This window comes from Pan troglodytes, chromosome 5, assembly GCF_028858775.2.
Source record: "Pan troglodytes isolate AG18354 chromosome 5, NHGRI_mPanTro3-v2.0_pri, whole genome shotgun sequence".
Classification (NCBI taxonomy): domain Eukaryota; kingdom Metazoa; phylum Chordata; class Mammalia; order Primates; family Hominidae; genus Pan; species Pan troglodytes.
The window spans coordinates 168,991,690-169,012,121 of NC_072403.2; the positions used below are offsets into that span (position 1 = coordinate 168,991,690).

The 20,432-nt window shown below is 38.6% G+C and overlaps 1 protein-coding gene across 15 annotated transcripts in view; it reads left to right on the plus strand.

Annotated features, from left to right (window-relative positions):
• Positions 1 to 20,432, plus strand: part of ARID1B (AT-rich interaction domain 1B) — a 434,368-nt gene that overhangs the window by 245,513 nt on the left and 168,423 nt on the right. For 11 of the 15 annotated variants that reach the window (XM_016956514.4, XM_016956520.4, XM_016956516.4 and 8 more), the window contains one exon: positions 15,570 to 15,611. The exons of the other annotated variants lie outside the window; for them this stretch is intronic. In XM_016956514.4, coding sequence (XP_016812003.3) covers positions 15,570 to 15,611 — 42 coding nt within the window. The remainder of the gene's footprint in view (positions 1 to 15,569; positions 15,612 to 20,432) is intronic. 15 annotated transcript variants of the gene reach the window in all.

A 20,432-nucleotide genomic window follows, 5' to 3' on the forward strand; every position in this document is an offset into this window, starting at 1 on the left:
TCCTCAGCCTGACTGAACAGGCTCGGACTCCTCCGACGGCGCCGCGCCGCGCACAGATGAGCCTTTGTGGGACCCCGCGGAGGGAGGCGCCGGCCGCAGCCACATTCCCTTCCGGGCGAGCGCAGGCTCCTCCTGGAGGCGGGAGGCGGCGGCCGCTCGCACAGCGTGTTTTCTAAAGTTTCTGCTGACACAGCTTCGCGTACACATGAGCCGGCGCGGCCAGACTCACGCAGGCACCGAGTGTTTCCCCTGCGCCGTCTCGCGCCGCCGCCCCCCTACCTCGCCGCGCGCCCCTAACCTCGGCGTCCCGCGTGGCGCGCCCAGCGCTTAAGGTTTTATTTTTCCCCTACTTCCTTTGGTGCATCTCTTTCCCCCTCTCAAAACCACCACCCAAACTTAAAGGCTGGATGAGTTGGAACCCGTTCGCGTAATTAAAACGAGTGGCTGACGGTGGAAAAGCCAGGAACTACAGACGAAGGACGCCAGCAGGGCCGCGGAGCCCAGGCCGCCAAGAACAGGGCGGGGAGGCGGGGCGGGGCCGCGGAAGGGGGCGAGGTGGAGGGGCGGGGCCGGCGGGAGGTGGGCGGGGCGAGGCTGGCAGGCCGCCGCCATTGGCTGTTACCCGACGCACCGAGGCTGGGCGGCTTAGCCAGGCACTTGGATTCTATTTGTGTAATAGCTGCTTCTTGGAGCCAAGTGCATGCTCATCAACCTTCCTTGCTGGGAAAACCAACTCACAGCATTTTTTTAAAAGCCGAGAAACGCCTAGGCTTGTAAAGTTTCATCTCCTGCCTGTGCTTTCCTGTTCTTAATTAAATGCTGAAGAGTCTTGTCGGGATATTACTTTTCATCCTGTCTCTGCCATGGAGACTTTGGGATCACTGGGTGGTCTCTTGGTCACTTGCAGGTGTTTTAGGTAGGATGTTGCAATCTGCAATCTAGGAACATTTGACGACTTTTTCAAATAAGCTAAACAACACATGAAACTATAGTAGATTAACCAAGACATGCATTTAATCCAACTAGTAGCAATCAGCGACGGCCACTTTGGTTTTACACTTTTTGTTCACTCTGTGGACTATATAATTTGACCATACATTCTAATTTATTGTTGATAATTCTTATGCAGATAACTTATAACTTGTTATGTGTGTATTTTTATCAGACTCAAAGCAACTTAATTTTGGAATTCTGCAAATTTAATTGATGATCCATTATAACAACGTAGGGTTAGGGTTAGGGTCAGTTTTCGGTGTTGATGTAGAGACAGAATCCAAAAGTATTTTGAAATGTTTAAGAGAAATGGCCTCGAAGAGTTCTGAATATTAACATTCTTCTGTTTGTTTTTATGCCTTGTAGTGTTTACCGCACGTGTGAATATGCATAGAAATTTTCATGTAGCAATTTCTGTGTTTGTGATCTGTATACAGATTTTATAAAAATAATAGCAGGGACATTTCTGACTTTGATCATTGTTGTTAACTGATGACATTTGCCAGTTACAGTTTTTTGTTTGTTTGTTTGTTTGTTTGTTTGTTTTGAGACGGAGTCTCGCTCTGTCGCCCGGGCGGGGCGGGAGTGCAGTGGCGCGATCTCGGCTCACTGCAAGCTCCGCCTCCCGGGTTCACGCCATTCTCCTGCCTCAGCCTCCCGAGTAGCTGGGACTACAGGCGCCCGCTACCACGCCCGGCTAATTTTTTGTGTTTTTAGTAGAGACGGGGTTTCACCGTGTTAGCCAGGATGGTCTCGATCTCCTGACCTCGTGATCCGCCCGCCTCGGCCTCCCAAAGTGCTGGGATTACAGGCGTGAGCCACCGCGCCCGGCCCAGTTACAGTTTAAATTAAGTTGAATTTATTATTTAGGTGTTTCATAAGAAGGAGTGAGTTGCATACTAGGATATACTCTTGTATTCCATATCCTCTCCTCACTCCGGCGCTTCCTAACAGGAAGAGCAAATGCATTGTGAGGATAAACACTGATTGGTTACTATCTGTAGAGCAGGATTAGCAGCTCTTTTTAGATTTTGAGCTGCAATCTCTTTTAATAGTGCTTAAATTGATGCAGGTCAGTGAATTTTGTGTTTACAGGCTTTTAACTCCCTAGCTTTGTGAATACTGAATTTATGGAAAAGCTTAATTTTCTGTGTATCTCAGAAGGGATATGTACAATTAAAAAAGAAAACAATACAAATTATTTTACATAAACTGGAGCAATTTGGAAACAGTGTAATAAGGGTTGAGTAAAAGATTTCTCCCCATCGTCCTGGCATATTCTACTGTTACACTTACCTGCCATTGCTCATAATGGGTCTGACGTTGTAGGTACATCTAAGTGTGGTTTGCAGTCACTATTTTATGTTATTTGGAAAGTCTTGGATTTTAAAATGTTAACCCAAATAAATATCAACAAGGCATATCTATTTGGGAGTCACTTATGACTTCTGCCCCTCCAACAGTAATTTCTATTTGCTGCAAACATTTGCCAAGTTTACGGCAAATTTTGAAGTTAAACTTTGCCTACCTAATATAATGAGTGTGTGGTTCCTATGCTCCCCTAGGTTTGCCAAAGGTAGTCTTGATATAAATAATACATTCAAGTGAGATGTCAAGCAAGTGTATGGCTTGACAGATTTTGCATGTAGATTGTAGCTAGTTATCTCAGGTTATTTATTCTTTAAACTTTCACCAATTTACCCATTTTAAAAATAGTGAATTTGTATTAAAAATAGTTGGTAACATAAACCATGGCATTTAGCCTACATTTCATATGAGATTTATCTGCCTGTGCAGAGATGTTACTTAACTTGAAGGCCTCTTTGTAGAAGAAAGATTTGTCTTCCAACATTTTGCGTCAGCAGTGCTGAAGTGCCACTCTGTGGAAGTTGCTTCTTATGCCCTTCCTGCCACAAAAATGATACGTGGTTTAACTCTTTCAGTAACTGGGATCATTTCATCCCAAACGCTGACCAAGGTTGTTTATAAACTCTTAGAAAAACATAACATAAATGAATCTTACTGCCAAGTGACAAGTTTCTTTTTATGTTTGGTTGTAAATTATTTCAGAAACCTCATTTTTGTTTAAAAAGCAGATTTGTATGAACAAAATTGAGTGAACAAATTGAGTCTACTTAATATTAAAATGTTGAAAGGGCTTACTTGGTGTAGATGTTTCATACATCAAAAATCTAGCTTTTCGGGGCTGGATGCAGTGGCTCATGCCTTTAATCCCAAAACTTCAGGAGACTGAGGCGGGCAGATCACTTGAGGTCAGGAGTTCAAGACCAGCCTGGCCAACATGGCAAAACCCCATCTCTACTTAAAAAACAAAACAAAACAAAAAACAGCCAGATCTGATGGCACACACCTGTAATCCCAGCTACTCAGGTGGCTGAGGCAGGGAAATCACTTGAACCTGGAGGCAGAGGTTACAGTGAACCTTGACTGCACCAGTGGACTCCAGTGTTGGCAACAGAGTGAGATTCTGTAAAACAAAACAAAAAAGAAAAAAAACCAAAATCTGGCTTTTCATCCTTGAGACTACATTTCAAGCTTTTTGCTATTGAGTAGAAAGGAACTTCATGGTGTAGTTCCATACATTTCTGAGCTATAAGAAAAAGGTATAGTGATGATGTGTTAAGTGCCATGCTTCAGATCTGAAGGTTGTGTAATAATTTTCATGCCTGCGCTTGTACAGACGATTTCACCATTGGCTGCAGTTCTGATTTTAAGTTGATTTGCTGGTTTTCATGTTGAAGTTGACATTTATATGTAGTTGTATTAAATAACAAAGAATTTTAGTAAATGATTCCTTCCTTACTCCAAAGCAAAAAACTCAAAAACTTTGACCTCCTCCATAAGAAAAATGTAGCAATTCCCAAATTATGCAGAAATGTCTAGAAATTATCATGTAAAATTTAACTCTGTATTCTAGAACACTTTCTCAGAACAAAAAGATGTGTTACACGGTGGAAACTAAAGGAATTTTAAGATGAGAAACTATAGGATATTGTTTGAATTCATGTCTGAATATTTGGACAAGATGAAAGTTTTCTGAGCATTGTGGATGGATTACTATGTTGAGAAATGCATAACAATGATGTGTAAGGCAGAACAGTATTCTAGTAGGATGATAGAACATTCTTGTTACCTTAACAAGTTCCCCTCTATCTTTATAGTTAGTCCCTCTCTGTTAACACCCAAGTCCTGGCTGCCACAGATCTGTTTTCTTTCTCTGTAGATTGGCCTTTTCCAGAATGTCATATGAATGGAATCATACAGTGGGTGGCCTCTTGAGTCAGGCTTCTTTTACTTAGCACAGTGCATTTGAGAGTCATCCATTTCCTTGTTTGTATCAGTAGTTAATTCCTTTTCATTGGTGAGTCGTTTTCCATTGTTTGGCTATGATCATAGTTTTGTTTATCCACTCATCAGTTGAAGGGTATTTGGATTGTTTTCAGTTTTTGTCAACTATGATGAAAGCCTCCCTAAACACTCTCATATAGGTTTTCATGTTAATATATTTTCTTGCTCTTGGGTGAATACCTAGAAGTAGAGGATTGCTGGATCATATAGCAGACTGCATTTACCTTTGTAAGAAACTACCAGGCTTCTTCTCCAAAGTGGCTGTAACATTGTGCTGGAATAGATTTTTTTTTTTTTTTTGAGGTGGAGTCTTGCCCTGTTGCCCAGGTTGGCGTGCAGTGGCGCAATTTCGGCTCACTGCAGCCTCCGCCTGGTGAGTTCAAGAGATTGTCCTGCCTCAGCCTCCTGAGTAGCTGGGATTACAGGCACCCGCCACCATGCCTGGCTAATTTTTGTATTTGTAGTAGAGACAGAGTTTCACCATGTTGGCCAGGCTGGTCTCAAACTCCCGACTTCAGGCAATCCACCTGCCTCAGCCTCCCAAAGTGCTGGGATTACAGGCATGAGCCACTGCGCCAGGCCTATTTTTAAAAATCAGATCTCTCCTTTGACTCCTATGTTTTTATCATGGAAAGAGACAAATCACTCATATTTTCTTTTTCCAGACAATACTGCTTTCTGTGGTGTAGCCAAAAGACTCATCTTTTCCATGTTCAGGTAATTTATTCTTTGGGAGAGCACTGTAATCATATATCAATCGTATTTTAAAGTGACTTTATTATTTAATGTCAAGATGTACCGTTGATATGAAGTAGTTTTATTTAATAAAGCAGCAACAGATCAAGAGCACTTGGTCTAGAGGAGTATGCTGACAAGTGGCAGCGCCTGCCTTCTTCTCGGGGCCAGTCTTCATCTCAGAGCTGTCTAGCTTTCAGGTTTGTCTTCTTTGCTTCCAGTCTCACCTAAGCCTCATGAATCCTCAGAGACCTATTTCTTAGGTGAGTAGAGGAGTGTTTGTAATCATCTCTGTGACTTTTTTTGTGCTAAAATACCCTTTTTATTTTTGAGATGGGGGGGTCTCATTATTTTGCCCCAGTTGGTCTCGAAATCCTGAGCTCGAGCAATTGTCCTACCTCGGTCTCTTTATTAGCCGGGATTACAGATGCGTGCCACTGCGCCTGGCTATTAGAAGATACACTTTTTAAAGAGGCGAAGGGGAGCAGAGTGGAATAGTGGTATTGTGACAGTTACCTGGAAAACTTCTAACTCCTCTTCCTAAATTTACCTCTTACAGAGTGTCCTGTATTAGGTAGCCTCAGTTTCCTTCCCATGTAATGCATACATAGTTATTTGTTATTATTGCCCTTAGCAGGTAAGGCTGTATTAAGCAATTTATGTGAGAGAAGAAAGGGAGATGACATGATTGGTGGGGAGCCAGTTTAGTTAAGTTTCTTTGGACAAATAGGACTTTTGAGAAATCTGAAAAGAATAAAAAAAAATAGTTGTCTGTCTTCCCTAGAGTCTTTTTTTCTTAGCTTCGAACTTATTAGTTTACCTAATTAAATAGATTCTTCAAAATAAGTTTCCTCTAACACAATAATTCATCTTAAGGTAAAAGATAAAACTCTGTGGTTAAATTTCAGTATACCTAATCTTACATTCTTTCTTTTATTGAATTGTCTTTCCATTCCAATTTGATAATCAAAATAATACTATACTATTTAATTTGAACTTTGAAAGGTTTTAAATATGCACTGTGATAAATGTCTTTGGTCGTAACCACTATTTCAGTGTTTTGAAACCCCCATCTGTTTTGGTAGAAGTATTTTAGGATAAGAAAGAAGTTTTGTCATCTGTTAGTTTTTTGACATTTGGACCCAAGTGACAGAGTTGGGGGCAGGAACGTTTGGACAGGGAACAGGGCAGCAGAAAGAAAACCAGTGACACACAATCAAGATGAGATGTATGAACAGCCATTTGCTGGCTGTAATAGAAGTTTAATTTGCTGATCTAAAAATGTATTTGTTTTTAAAACACCTTTTCATTCTCACCTCAATAAAGTCATCTTTATTGCACCTCATTTTCTTTGATACCATAATTAAGTTTTACATGCCTCTATCTTGGGGATGGCCATAGCCTGTGTGTCCACAATATGTCTTCTACATAGTGACTTTGTAACACCTTTCAGCTTCCTTTTCTAACTTCAATGGCAGGGTGGGACTGGGAGAGGGATTTAATTAAGTATGATCAAATAGTACCTTAGCCACAATTTTTATCTTTTAGTACTTCCGTTGATTTATCCAGGTATTTTTTAAATGTAAGATTTTCCTTTTTACGAAATGTCAAAATTAGGAAAAGAGTTTATTTATTACATTTTTGGAGAATCTAAACTTACCAAGCTGTAGCATAATACATTGGCTTCATAAACTGTGTGTGTATGTGTGTGTGTGTGTGTAAATGGTTGGGTAAATTGGGAAGTATTGCTTAAATAAAATGGCATTGAATTATGACCAAATTATATCACATAATGCAAGATAAATATTTAGAATATGACTAAACATTATCTCACTTTTTGTAAAGTTTATTAACTACCACTTACTTAGTGCTCATATGTTTTTTAACAGTCCCTCACTGCCTGGACACCCATCATTTTTATTTTCCTTCATCAAACTTTCTAGAATTTAGGAATAAGTATAGAAAGTGTTAAGAAGAAATAGTTATTAATTTGAATTATACAGAAAAATCAATCATGTAGAAATAATAATGTAATGAATAAGTATTAGTGTTTTCTAATTTAATAAGATACAGTTTACATAAAGATCTAAAGGGAAAGCATTGCTTTTATTGAAAATACTACCTGTTTTCAAAATGTTTGATACGTACACATGTGTTGCATTGGAAAGGCCAAATGAAATAATGAATAGATGACTATATTTTGGTCTATATTGTTCATGATCTCATAGCCATGTTTTTTGATAAACGCTGGAAGTATGGAAATGATGAACTTTGATACATGTGATTTCCTTAGGTATAGCGTTCTTAATGCCCCCAAATCTACAAATAATGTCATCATGTAACTGACAGGGTTACACTATTCCACTGTCTCAAGAAAATTATTTATGGAAAAGGTATGGTACTGTGACCACATAAGCCTTCTGAGTGCCGCTATTCTTCTGTAGAATTTGGGCCTGTCAGTCTCCTTTACAATCATGCCCTGTAGCATAGGCAGATATTCTTACCATCCACTGTGTTGTGGTCAGCCAACCTAAATTGGAAAGCTCAAAATTACTTTTTAAAATTGTTTGGAAGGATTGCAAACTGTATATATTTTTATAAAATATTTACTGTAGTCTAACTGGAGTCATTTATTGGTATGATTCAAGTCTAGAAGTCATTACCTCTTAACTCAGGATGAATAGAAAAGATCTATCTTTGAGCAACATACATACTCATTTTATTGCCATCAGTTTATAAGAACTAATCCTTTTTAAGGAATTTAAGGTCTACTCTTGGCTAGAGAGACAAATGCATCAAATGCATATATATGTATTCAATATAGCAAAATTGGTTTTTGGTTTGATTTTTAGTAACAGTCATGTGTAATGCATGCAAGCATGTATCACCAACCACACATATGACTTCTACTTATATAGTTATATTAGGTAGAGCATATTTTAAACCTTGTTATATCCCCACCTGTGTCATAATGAGCTGTGTCAAATTTGGGTTCATACACATGTATTTATATTTTTATTGTTTTGTTATAGTCTTTAGCGCATTCATTCATATACATTTATTCAACAAATATTTAGTGAGCTCCTACTCTGTGTCTGGCACTCTTCCAGGTAAGAGACATGCAACAGTGAATGAGCTAGCCTGCTCTTGTGAAGTTGACATTTCAGGAAAGGGAGAAAGGTGATACACAAATGAATAAACAAGAAAATCTCAGGTGATTATACAAAAGAAGGAGAGGGATTCTCTTGAGGAGTGATTGGTACGACAGGACTGGCCATGGGATGATCTGGTAGCACAGTAATTCAGGAGGAGGGAGCAGCCAGTGCAAAGGCCCTCAGGTGAACAGTGGCCATTTGGAGGAACAGAAGGCAAGCCAGTGCAGCGGGAACATTGTGAAGAGCAGCGGGTGGCAGGACCGAGGACCTGCAAGGCAGGCGGGAGCCACGTGGTTTAGCTTCTTGTGGACCATGGTAAGCAGCTCGGCTTAATTTTACGGTCTTGGAAGACTTCGAAGGTTTTAAGGAGGGAGTGGAGATGAAAGAAGCAATTGGCTGCGTGGATGCTTTCAGAACTTCCTTTAGTGTCATGGTGTTCTTGCCTGGAACTCTGCCTGTAAATCCATGGCACCTAGAGTTCCTTTATTTAAAGTTGTACAGTGCATCAGTTAGTTTTTGCAGTAGTGCTCAGAACAGCCACCATTTATGTAGCTCATGATTCTACAGTTTGACGATTTGGACTGGGCTCAGCTGGGTGGTTCTGGTTTGTACTGGGCTTGTTCCTTCTACTTCAGTCAGCTACTGACCTGCTAAGTGGCTCTGCTTCTCGGGCTCTTGGCTTGACTGGCTCTTGGCTAAGGCGATGTGGTAACAGGACCATGTGTTACCAAGCTAGTCTGGGCTTGTTCATGTGGTGGTTGGTTGTGTTTCAAGAGAATGATTAGAAGAATTGCCTCTTGAGTCCTAGACTTGGAAGTGGCACAGCATGATTGCTGCTGCAGCAGTCTCTTGACCCAGGTAAATCATAAATCCAGTCCAGATTGAGGGGTAGAGAATTAGACTCCACGTTGGATGGAAGAGGCTATAACACCACATTGCATAGTAGTGGCTGGTTTTGCACACTTCAAGGTCTCTCTGTCTCTGAGTGATACCAAGAGTTCAAGATTGGTTCATACCAGGTGTCCTCATTGCTTTGTAAATCCTCTGTGGAGGTATCCTCACTGAGTTAGAGAACATAATTGGAAATAAGGGTGTGACCACAGTGCTGACTGACTTTGTTTTAAATTTAACAGCCTTGAATAGAAAGACACACCAGCATCCTAGTGGAGGAGATAATGTGAGCATATCACTTGTGGTGAAAAGTGTAATTATGTTAACATCACACCGTCTTGAAATTGTGTCTTAGAGTATTAAGTTTATCAAATGCTTTTTGATTGCATAGATGTATTTTTCATTGTTACCAATATTTATTGGGTCCTTGTATAGAGACAAGGTTTTAGTTCATTTCCAATACATTCAGAGGACGGCCGCTGTACTCAGCAGCACGAGGCAACCCTGTGTGTTCTTTCCACTACTGGCTAACCGTGCACTGAGCGATTTCAGCAAGCCATGTCCTTGAGCCGTCATGTGGTCTGTCATGCTAATGAGGAGAACGAGGAGAATTAATAAGTAAAAGAGGAATGCTGGCAGTGGCTTATGGTTTTTTTTTTTTTTTCCTTAAGAGTTCTATGTTTTTAATGGATTAAAATCCCAAAAAGTTAATAAAATAATAATAAAGAAAAACACGGAACAACTTCTTTGCTTGATAAAATTAAAACTTTGCAACCCATATGCTTCTCCTGCAGTTTAAATTGTCATAAATCCTGGAACATAGTTTTGGAGAGCAGTTTATTTATTAGTGTCTACTTTTCCTTAATGTAGGTAAAAGTATGATTAATGGAATAGGTTGTAGTTGGTGTATTGGACTTGTTGGCCCAATCAAGGGAGATACAGCAAACATTGTAAGGAGAGTATTTTTATCCCCTGGACACCAATGTAGGCAAAAATTATTCTTTCCAAGAGCATCTAAATTCTTGGTAATACCCTTGCAGATAAATATTATTGTGACTGGAAATTTAATCAATTTCTTGTTGATTGTTACTAGCCTCCTCTCCTCGCCTTTATTCCCCTTTGGGCAGAACAGCTCACTTGTGTAATTTTGCCTTTCCCATCCTTGCCTGGAATTGGAGGCAAAATCTATATCGTTTTAATGTTTAATTATGGTAAAGATATGATATCTGTAATCACTGGAAAAAATAAAGGAATATTCTTCATCACAGTTATTCAAATGGAAAATTAAAATGGAGTCACCCCCTCCTCTTGTTATTTCACAATAAATTACAGTTTGATCAAATATTTAAATGTAAAAAAGTCAAATATATTAAAACAAATGAAATTTTTTTTTTTTTTTTTGAGATGGTGCCTCACTCTGTTGCCCAGGCTGGAGTGCAATGGTGCGATCTCACGGCAACCTCCGCCTCCCTGGTTCTAGCTGTTCTCCTGCCTCAGCCTCAGCCTCCCAAGTAGCTGGGACTACCGGCATGCGCCACCACGCTCGGCTAATTTTTGTGTCTTTAGTAGAGACAGGGTTTCACCATGTTGGCCAGGCTGGTCTCGAACTCCTGACCTCAGGTGATCCTCCTGCCTCGGCCTGCCAAAGTGCGGGGATTACAGGTGTGAGCCACCACGCCCGGCCCAAAATGAATATTTTTTAAAATGCTGCAGTGAGGAAGACATTTTCCAGCATGGCACAAACTCTAGAAGCTTGGGGAAAACAAATGGATACATTCGAATATTTAAAATGTCAAATTTTTTGTTTTTAATTTCTTTACATTAACACAGTTATGAGCATTTTCCTGTGTTACAAAATATCTCTTAAAACCTGAATTTTTCATGATTATTAATGCTCTATCATGTGAATATACCATACTTCATCTCCCATATTTGTACGTTTTTTTCTAATATGTTATTTTAAATAATGTGGTACACATGCTTAATATATAAATGGTAGATCACAAATTATAACTTGAAGATAGCTCTTTCTAGCGGCTTGATTGCTGGATAAATGGGCATGAGTATGTTTGAGGATATTGATATGTAATGGAAGATTGTTTTCTGGGCGGGTCATTCTTAGCTACGGGCCCACCATAGATGTTGAGAAACCTAGGTGTACACATAAACCTGGACCACTATATTTTTAATTTTTGCTACCTTGAAAGATAAGATGTTTATTCACATTTCCATGATTATTAATTGACATGAAACAATGGGTAATGTTATTATTGACTTATTTTGTTAACTAATTACTTTTAATTGAACAAGAAGCACATGTAGTTGGTGGGAAAAGTTCTTAGATTGATGTGTTTCTTCCATTTCTTTCCAAAAATATTCTAAGTACATCAAGTATATGACTCACCCCCACCTTTTTAAAAAAAACTGATGGTAGCTTACTGTGCACACCCTTTCCATTCTTTTTACTTAATAGAGTATCCTGGAAATCTTTTCTTGTCTGCACACATAGATTTACCTCTGTCTTTGTAACAGAAGCATAGTCTTCTATGTTCGACTATACAGTAATTTACTGTAAACTTAACTCCCTTGGCAATGAAAATTTGGTTATGTTCACTTTTCACTGTTACAAACAACTCCAGTAAACATTGTTTTAAATATTTATTTTTATACTTTAGGATCAGTGGAATTGTTGGGGTTAATACTTGCATAATCATATACATGCGCATTTTGATTGATACTGCCAATTGTATTTTATTCCAGTATATATTTTCATCAGCAGTGCAAGGCTGTGATTTGAATAATTACCCAAACCTGTGTATATGTTGTAATTATTACAAGGTTTAATCTTTAGTACAATATGACTTTATTTGTATTCCTTTAATTATGAGTATCGTTCATTATACATTGTTATAAATGAGCATTATTTCTCACTTTAGTTCCTCTTTTTGTGACAGTGTGATACTGATTTTAGAACTATTTAAAAAAATAAATTGCAGCATAGTTTTGGCATTGCTTTATTTTAACGATAATGCTGCTAGAATTAGTATACTCTATTTTCAATGAGCGCTTTACATTGTGAACATAAAAAGGACTTTGAAAGTGAAAGAGAAAGGAAAGTACGGCCAGTTTTACTTCCAAATTCATGAATTCTTGTTTTCCCAATTTTCTTACTGGAATGATTGGAAATTAAGGTGATTTGTGTTATTTTTGGTGGAGGTGGGGTGTAGGGTAATTGGGAAAGAGATGTCAATTGAAGGTTTTTGTGCTTTAGGAGAGTGAGGACTGTAAATGGCTTAGCTGCTGCTGAACTTTACAGACTGAACTTTCACAGAGCTCTTAGAGGTTCTCTACAAATGGAATCCTTTTAGGCACTTGTGTTATAAAATGTTGATTGTAACATTTGAAATAAGTGTGAGTTAATGGAAAGGGCCTTGTCTTTGCCTTTAGGAAGTTTCTACTTTGTTATCCTAAACCTGCCCCTTCACACCTCTGTACTTCAGGAACCCTTGAAAAGTTCTCTCTCCCATTGAAGTGAAACATGGGTCTCATCAGAGTATTCAAATTTGTCTCTGTATTTGTTACAGTGTCCGTGTGGAGGAGGAGAACGTTGGCTATTATGTCCTAATTTTACATTTGATTAAACCTGTGACTTTTTTTTTCTTACTGCTAATTTTTAAGTCTCCCCACATCAAAGTTTAAAAAGAAAAATAACACAATGAATAATCTTATCTTTTCATTTATGAATTAGAATTTATTTTTGACTGTATAATAGATACTTACATACATTTCACTTAGATATTTATACCTAAGCTAAACTCATTTTCTTATGACATTAAGCACAAAACATTGCATTTAATAAATATCTGGACAGTATTTATTATGAATGAGTGATGGTCTTTTTGAGATTAGAGCAGATAAATGCAGATTATAGGCAAAGAATTAGTATTTTAGCATCAATGCTGTGTCTTCCCAGTACAGTATCCAGTCTTTCCATTGAGAATTTCCCAAATTTTTCAGTTGTATATTCTTGTTTTAATCGGATTAACACAGATCTACTTCTAGTTTATGTATAAGAATGATGGGTGGTTTTGTCTTATGAAATATAGTTATTGACTTTTCTGTTGTTGTTGTTCAAATTTATGACAAAAGGAACAAAAAAGCTTAGCTGATTTTGGCCGGTAAGTTTAATGACTACTACCTGGAAATTAAGTGTGAAAGTTGAAATACTCCTTTGCTCCCACTAGAGGGGGATTCCTTCCAACTTAGGTAAAAATGCTCTTAGACTCAGCGTGAAAACCTTGTGTGACATTGATATTCCCTTTGTATTAAATTGAGGATAACCTCATGTTTTTAAAATCAGCTGATTTTCTGTAGTTGCTGATATTAAAATCTTACAGAAATAGAGGATGTAAAGGATACTTGAACTAGGGTACATGTATATTTAAACAATAGTGCTTTTGAACAAAACATAAATACTTTTGTAGAGTTGCTGTAATTAAATTCATTTAAAGGTATATTAAGAGTTTCAAAACAACTCCCCCAGCCCTGCTGGAGATAGAATCTGGGGTGAAGGGTGCCCTGGTGGGATCTGACTCCCTCCTCCCACCCACAAGGTCTGTCACTGTCTCTGTCTGCTGAAATAGCCACAGAGAGAGTTCTAAATTTCACACGAAAGCTTTGATTTGCTCTCACCTCAAGTTGTCAAATATATTAAAGCCTTATCTTTAAATAGAGCTCTATTTACTATTGAATTTTCTTGTTACATTGACTTTTTATAATATGATAAAATATGCAGAACTCACTGAAGATTTTTTTTTTTTGCAAAGTTAAACTGTAATATATTTTAAAAATAATTCTATTTGTGTTAAAAATAGCACATCAAGGGTGAGGTATGCAGATATGATCTATATGTGTAATTCACAAGCAAATGTCATACGATGTTCACAGTATTTAAGATTCAGCATATTTCCTGTTCGCGTTTTTCCTTTAAAGTCTCCAATGTTGATTAGAGGTTTTAATTTAAAAAATAGTTGAGGTTAGTAACCTAGCATTGTGAAAGTCAGGGCTTGGGAAATTCAAACATGTAATCTTTTTTCCTTTTCTTAAATGAAAAGTCTATAATAAGGCCTTGTTTCTAAATCTAACAGCCTTGGAAATTAAAATGTAAACAGAAATGCTGTCAGTGAAACTTACAATGATTTTTTCTACTATAATTGATTCAACATTTCAGTCTTTAGCCTAAAATCATATTTGGTATCAGCAACATATGGTTTTCTATGAAAACGAGGCTGCTCATCTCCATCCCTAATGGTAGTATCTTTCTTTTGCTTTCCGCACCAGGCTCTGCCAGTGCCAGGGGGTGGTCAGTGAGCCTGGCTTTCAGTGAAGCAGTTGGAGAAGACAATTTGCTTCCTTGTTTCTTCTTTTGACCCTTTTAACTTTCATACTGGATGAAAGTCTTATTGTCATGGCCTTCCTTTCTATATTTTCTGTCCACAAGGGAAGAATACAATTTTGTTTTATAGCAGGACACATTAGATAGGCCTATATGCCTTCTACTTAAACACCTGCCACACATGCCTAGTTTTAAAAGGTTTAAAACTGACAGTGAAGCCTGTTACAGTCTGATATTGCCCACCCACCCCGTCTTCCTCTTTAAAAATACTCAGATGTGTTCTGTTGCCTTCTTTCCTTGTTCTTTTCCATCGTGTATTGGTACTTTGCAATAGTCAAAGTTAAAAGCTTTACACACGACACTGAATAATTATGTTTAAAAAACAGTAATTATCAATACACGTTTTGTTCCTCGCAGCTTTTTAAAATTCATGTTAATGAGCTCTGTCTTCTATGCATGAGACTGACAGGCAGTCTTGAAGTTTTGCCATCATTTCACAACTTGTTGCTTAGACACTGCCTGCCTTTTCCAGAGTATTGCTTTCAGGAACTCTTGCTCTGCAACATTCCAGAGATCCAGCGCTGCCCACTCTGATCTGAGCAGGACAAGAATCTACTGGTAGCACACATGCATAGTGAGATTGCTCTACAAAGGGCAGCTTCCCCTCACTGTCTGTCAGTAAAAGATCAAAAGGCATATGCAACATGTTGTGATTTAGGTGAGAAGGATGATTCTACTCACTTCCTGGATTGTTTTTGAGGAACTTCAACCACTACGTCCACATGATGGCAGATGGATTCATTTGATAGGAGCTCCCGCCGTCTTATAGAACTGAAACCCAGACGGTGACTGGGATTTCAGCCCAGCTCTTGAAGATACTCACAGATCTCTCTTTCTTGACAACTGACATAAATGGAATGCCAGTTTTCTCAGAACTCTCAATTCTAGGCCATGCCTGTGTCTGGTTTCTGTGGCTAGACTCAAAGAGGTTTTTGATAGTGCCTAAATTATGTTTTTCCTTATGATTTCAGGTTGAAGTCTTGGCCTCGGAGGATGCAGCCTTTGGACTCAAGGTGTGTAGTCTGGTGTAGTTCATTGTGGAGGTTTTTGTCAGTTCCTCCTAGGTGGATTTGAAGGTTCAACAGAGGGGACTTATTTTTTTTTTAATCATAATCAAAACACTGAGGTTTAAAAATCTTCACAAGTTTAAGATTTCTCTTATTGTGATTAAGATTAGACTGTGGTAGTATTTTCATTACCTTCTTTGTTGTGTAGAAAGAAACAATACAGGAAAACAAGAGTTTCGTTTAGTAGTAATTGACTTTTAAATTTCAACCCGGCATAGCACAAGATTTGCTTAAATTTTGCCCCAGTTTGGGGGTACTGAAATCTAAGATGTTATCAGAGTGCTGTATTTAGTTCATAGCTCCAGCGTTATTCATTGATTTATTAAACGTCCCCGCTTCAGACAGAACCCCTACCGTCCAGTTACAACCGGATTGAAAACCCAGCTCCTTCCCGTGAGGACCTCATGACCAGCTGACAGATCTAAGCCTATAAGCAGATAAATCATCCCACAGGGTAGCTGTATCCATGCAAGAAACATGCCAGAGGCTGCGAGTCGGGTGGAGTGGAGAATGGGAAGGCTTTCTAGGAGGTGGATCCCTGGGCTGAGTTTTGAGGGCTTAGGTTATACTGAGGCAAGAAAGGAGGGCAGGAGAAATGAGAGCTATTTTCGGGTAGAACAGCCACCATGAAAAATATCTGAGAAAGCTAAAAGTAGTTAAGTTTCTGTCTGTGTGGCAAGATCTGAGACTGGAGAGGTTAAAGATAACTTTCTCCTATAAAAAATGGTAAGCTATTAAAAGATTTTAAGCCAGGTAGTGGTCAGATTTGCAATTTAGACAGATGACTTTGGCCACTTTTTGGAGGACGGATTAACCAGAGACCAGTTAAAAGCAGTTGAATAGACCCAGTAAAAGTGAACACAGGCCTGAGCTGGCATAGTAGAAGCAGTGTCAGAGGGCAGAGGACTAGCAACCTCAGTGTGCAGGTCTGGTGCCTGCTGGGGTGTGCAGAGTAGGAAAAGAGGAGCTCAAGATGAGTCCAGGGACAATATGGTGTCACCCTGAGATAGAGAACACAAGAGGAAGAATTACAGATTTTTAAAAATTATAATCTTCCAGACCTGAATTGTCGATCAAATTACTTGCCTTTTGTACATATTTGCTGATAATTTTTAAATTTGTTAAATTTTGAGTAAATTGGGAGGCATTTGCCTTTTGTACATATTTGGTGATAATTTTTAAATTTGTTAAATTTTGAGTAAATTAGGAGACACTTATTAGAGAACTCTGATTTCATTTTCATATAGAGGTGTAGAAGTATAGGGTAGGTGCCATCAGTTACTTCGGAAGTCAGTTTGGGAGGATAGGAAGGTTGGTAGAAACTATTACAGAACACCAGGTATTGGTGACGACCCTCACGTGACTCCTCCATGTGCTACATCTTTGGCTTGAAACCAAGTTGGATTATTTATATATACATATATATATTTTACCATTTTTTTATCCTATATGCTTGACATTTCAAAAGCACAGTCTACCAGTTGTACAGTAATGACAGGTAAGATGACACTGTAATGCTACCAAAAGCAAAGTTTCTGAGGTTACAAATGTAGCACGATTTTACATTCATAAATATATGAAGAAAATTAAATTAATACTTTATAAATACTTGATACAACTCAAGTTTATAACCCTAATAAATTTTTTATGTTTCTGTATCTGCCAAAAATTACTAAAAGAAATTATTCTAAATAGAACCTAATTCAGTATTATTTACAGTATTTAACATATGGTTGTCTTGTGAATTTTTCATTTTTTATTTAATGCCCAGCATACATGTGGAATATTCATTGCATTTTTAATAAACCTGTAGGGTCAGTTCTTAGGAGCTCATTTTCATAATCCTTCATACTTACTGAGTATGCAGCAACGTTATAGAAGATTAGTGTAGCCAGCAGCTCTCATAGTCTGCCCTGCTGTGTGAAGCCTCCGTGTTTGTTCTGTGGCCAACGTAACAGGTTCCTTTTGTAGCCTTAACTTTTTTTTTTTGAGACTGGGTCTCACTCTGTTGCCCAGGCTGGAGTGCAGCGGCGCGATCATGGCTCATTGCAGCCTCAACCTCCCAGGCTCAAGCGATGCTCCCGCCAGCCATGTGCCACCATGCCTGGCTAATTTTTTATAAAAATGCAGGTCTAACTATGTTGCCCAGGCTGGTCTTGAACTCCTCGCCTCAAGTGATCCCTGGTCTTGGCCTCCCAAAGAGTAGTGTTGGCATTACAGGCGTTAGCCACTGCTCCTGACCTCATAGCCTTAAATTTAATAAGTTGAAACAACAGTGAAAATTTTTTTCAACAATCCAGCGACTTTCACAGTAATAGATGCTTTTAGCTTTTGCTCATCTATACTGAAGTGTTTATACATATAATTAAAAATGGGAAATTTGACATTTCTTTTTACTGCTTCATTATCTGGAAGTCGGCAAGTATATTTTTGAATTCCAAAAGTTACCTTCTTTCTTTCTTTCTTTCTTTCCTTCCTTCCTTCCTTCCTTTCTTTCTTTCCTTTCTTTCCGTCCTTTCTTTCTTTCCCTCCCTCCCTCCCTTCCTTCCTTCCTACCTTCCTACCTACCTACCTACCTACCTACCTACCTACCTTCCTACCTTCCTTCCTTCTTTCTTTCTCTCTTTCTTTTCCTTCCTTCCTTCCTTCCTTCCTTCCTTCCTTCCTTCCTTCCTTCCTTTCTTTTCTTTCTTTCTTTCTTTTTTCTTTCTTCTTTTTTTTTCTTTCCAAGACGGAGTCTCGCTTTGTCGCCAGGCTAGAGTGCAGTGGTGCGATCTCAGCTCACTGCAACCTCCGCCTTCCAGGTTCAAGCAATTCTCCTGCCTCGGCCTCCTGAGTAGCTGGGACTACAGGCGCGTGCCACTGATTTTTGAATTCTTAGTAGAGACGGGGTTTCACCATGTTGGCCAGGATGGTCTCGATCTCTTGACCTTGTGATCTGCCCGCCTCGGCCTCCCAAAGTGCTGGGATTACAGGTGCAAGCCACTGTGCTCGGCCAGAATTACCTTATTTCGTAAAGGTCTAGGTATTCAGCATTAGTCAGGTTTTTAAACGCATTCACAATTGGTGTTTCTTCCTGTTTTTGTAAGCACTGGGAAAGGCAACTCAAGTGTCTAAGTCACTGTGGTAACACATGGCACCCTCTTGGCAAATGCACAGAACATTTCTGAGCCTGCTGGAGTGTGTGTCCTGTGTATGTCGCCGCTCCTTTTAGTGATGATCTTTAATGAGCCTTTATCTTTCTGTACTTTTTTTCCTACTAATTCTTTATACTTGTATGCTTTGCCTTCTCTTAAGCGAAATTAAATTTACAAGCTTAATATTGACTTAGCACAAATTTGTCAGTCTTACTGGAAAATGAGTTAAATACACTGGGACCCAGAAATTAAAACAACTTATTTTTGTATGTACATGTGGTGAAACTACAACCCAGGGAAACAAGTGTGCAGTCTCGCAAAACTATCATGACTAGCAGGGTTGATCTGAGAGTAACTTTTTACTCTAGTCAAATGGCAAATATCTATGTTCTACTTCTTACATCTTAATTTTGCACAAATAGAGATTCATTGTTTTGTTAGGCTTATCTCATTTAAAGGTAACTCAGAATTTGAAATGCTGAAGCTGTTTCACAGTATAGTAGACAATAAGCACTTCCGCTGTTTTCCCGTGGTTTTAGTTTTTTCCTCTGAATTTAAGTAACTTTTATTTTCTTGAGTTTGTTTCTATACAGGTCTAATTAAGATAATTATTTTTAAATTATATCTACTTATAAACAAGAATTTGAGGTGAATAGAAGAGGTGCTTCAAAATAAAAAATGGGTGAATATATGCCTTTGTTAGTAAAGTTCTGAAACTGTAGACCACTATTCTTATTTTCAGCTTTGATCATGATTTGAATATATTATAAAGTTTATAATTCTATAGAAAAATAAATCAGAAGTCCCAGCAGCCACCAACATGGGTTGGTTCTTTTTATAGGATAACCGTGCCTTGTATATCATTAATGAACTAACTAAAGCTGCTGTTGATAATGGGATGATAAATCAGCTAAACATTTATATGTGTACATATGTGATTACATTACTAAACATAGGGAAAAGACTGAAACATTGACTTGTTGTTTATGGATTCTACATATAGTAGTATAGAAAATTATAGTAAGGGGTGTAAACAAGAAAGGGGTATGTAATTAGCCCTGGGTCATTAAAAAACATGTAAACATAACTTAATAAACTTCTTAATAAATTTCTTGAGAAATCTTACTAATCTAATAAGTTACTTCAAAATTTCATGACTGTGAATGTTCTTCATCTTCTGATTAGGTGGCTAAGTCCAGAATTAGAAAAAAGCACGTTTTTATTTAATCCACTCTCATATGAGATGTGGACACTGTTGTTATCCCCAGTGTTAGGTAAGGAAACAGGAACTCAGAGTCTAGAACTTGCTCAAGTTCACGCAACCAATCAGTAACAGAACTGGGATTTGCACCAGCAGTGTCAGCCCCAGCACCTTCTCTGTTTTCTGAATGTCCTGATAACTGATGGAACTGATAGGGTGTACCCTGTACCCGCCTCTCAGTCTTTACTCCCCATCTTCTTAGCCACCATCACCACTGCCCCACTCAACTCCTCTTACTAAGGTCCCCAACGACACACCCAGATCTAGCAGAGCAGTTCACTACTTGCCCTGTGCCTGCCTCCTTGCACATTTGACCTAATGGACTTCTTCCTTGGCACACTCTCTTCCTGTGGCTTCCTCAGCAGCGTT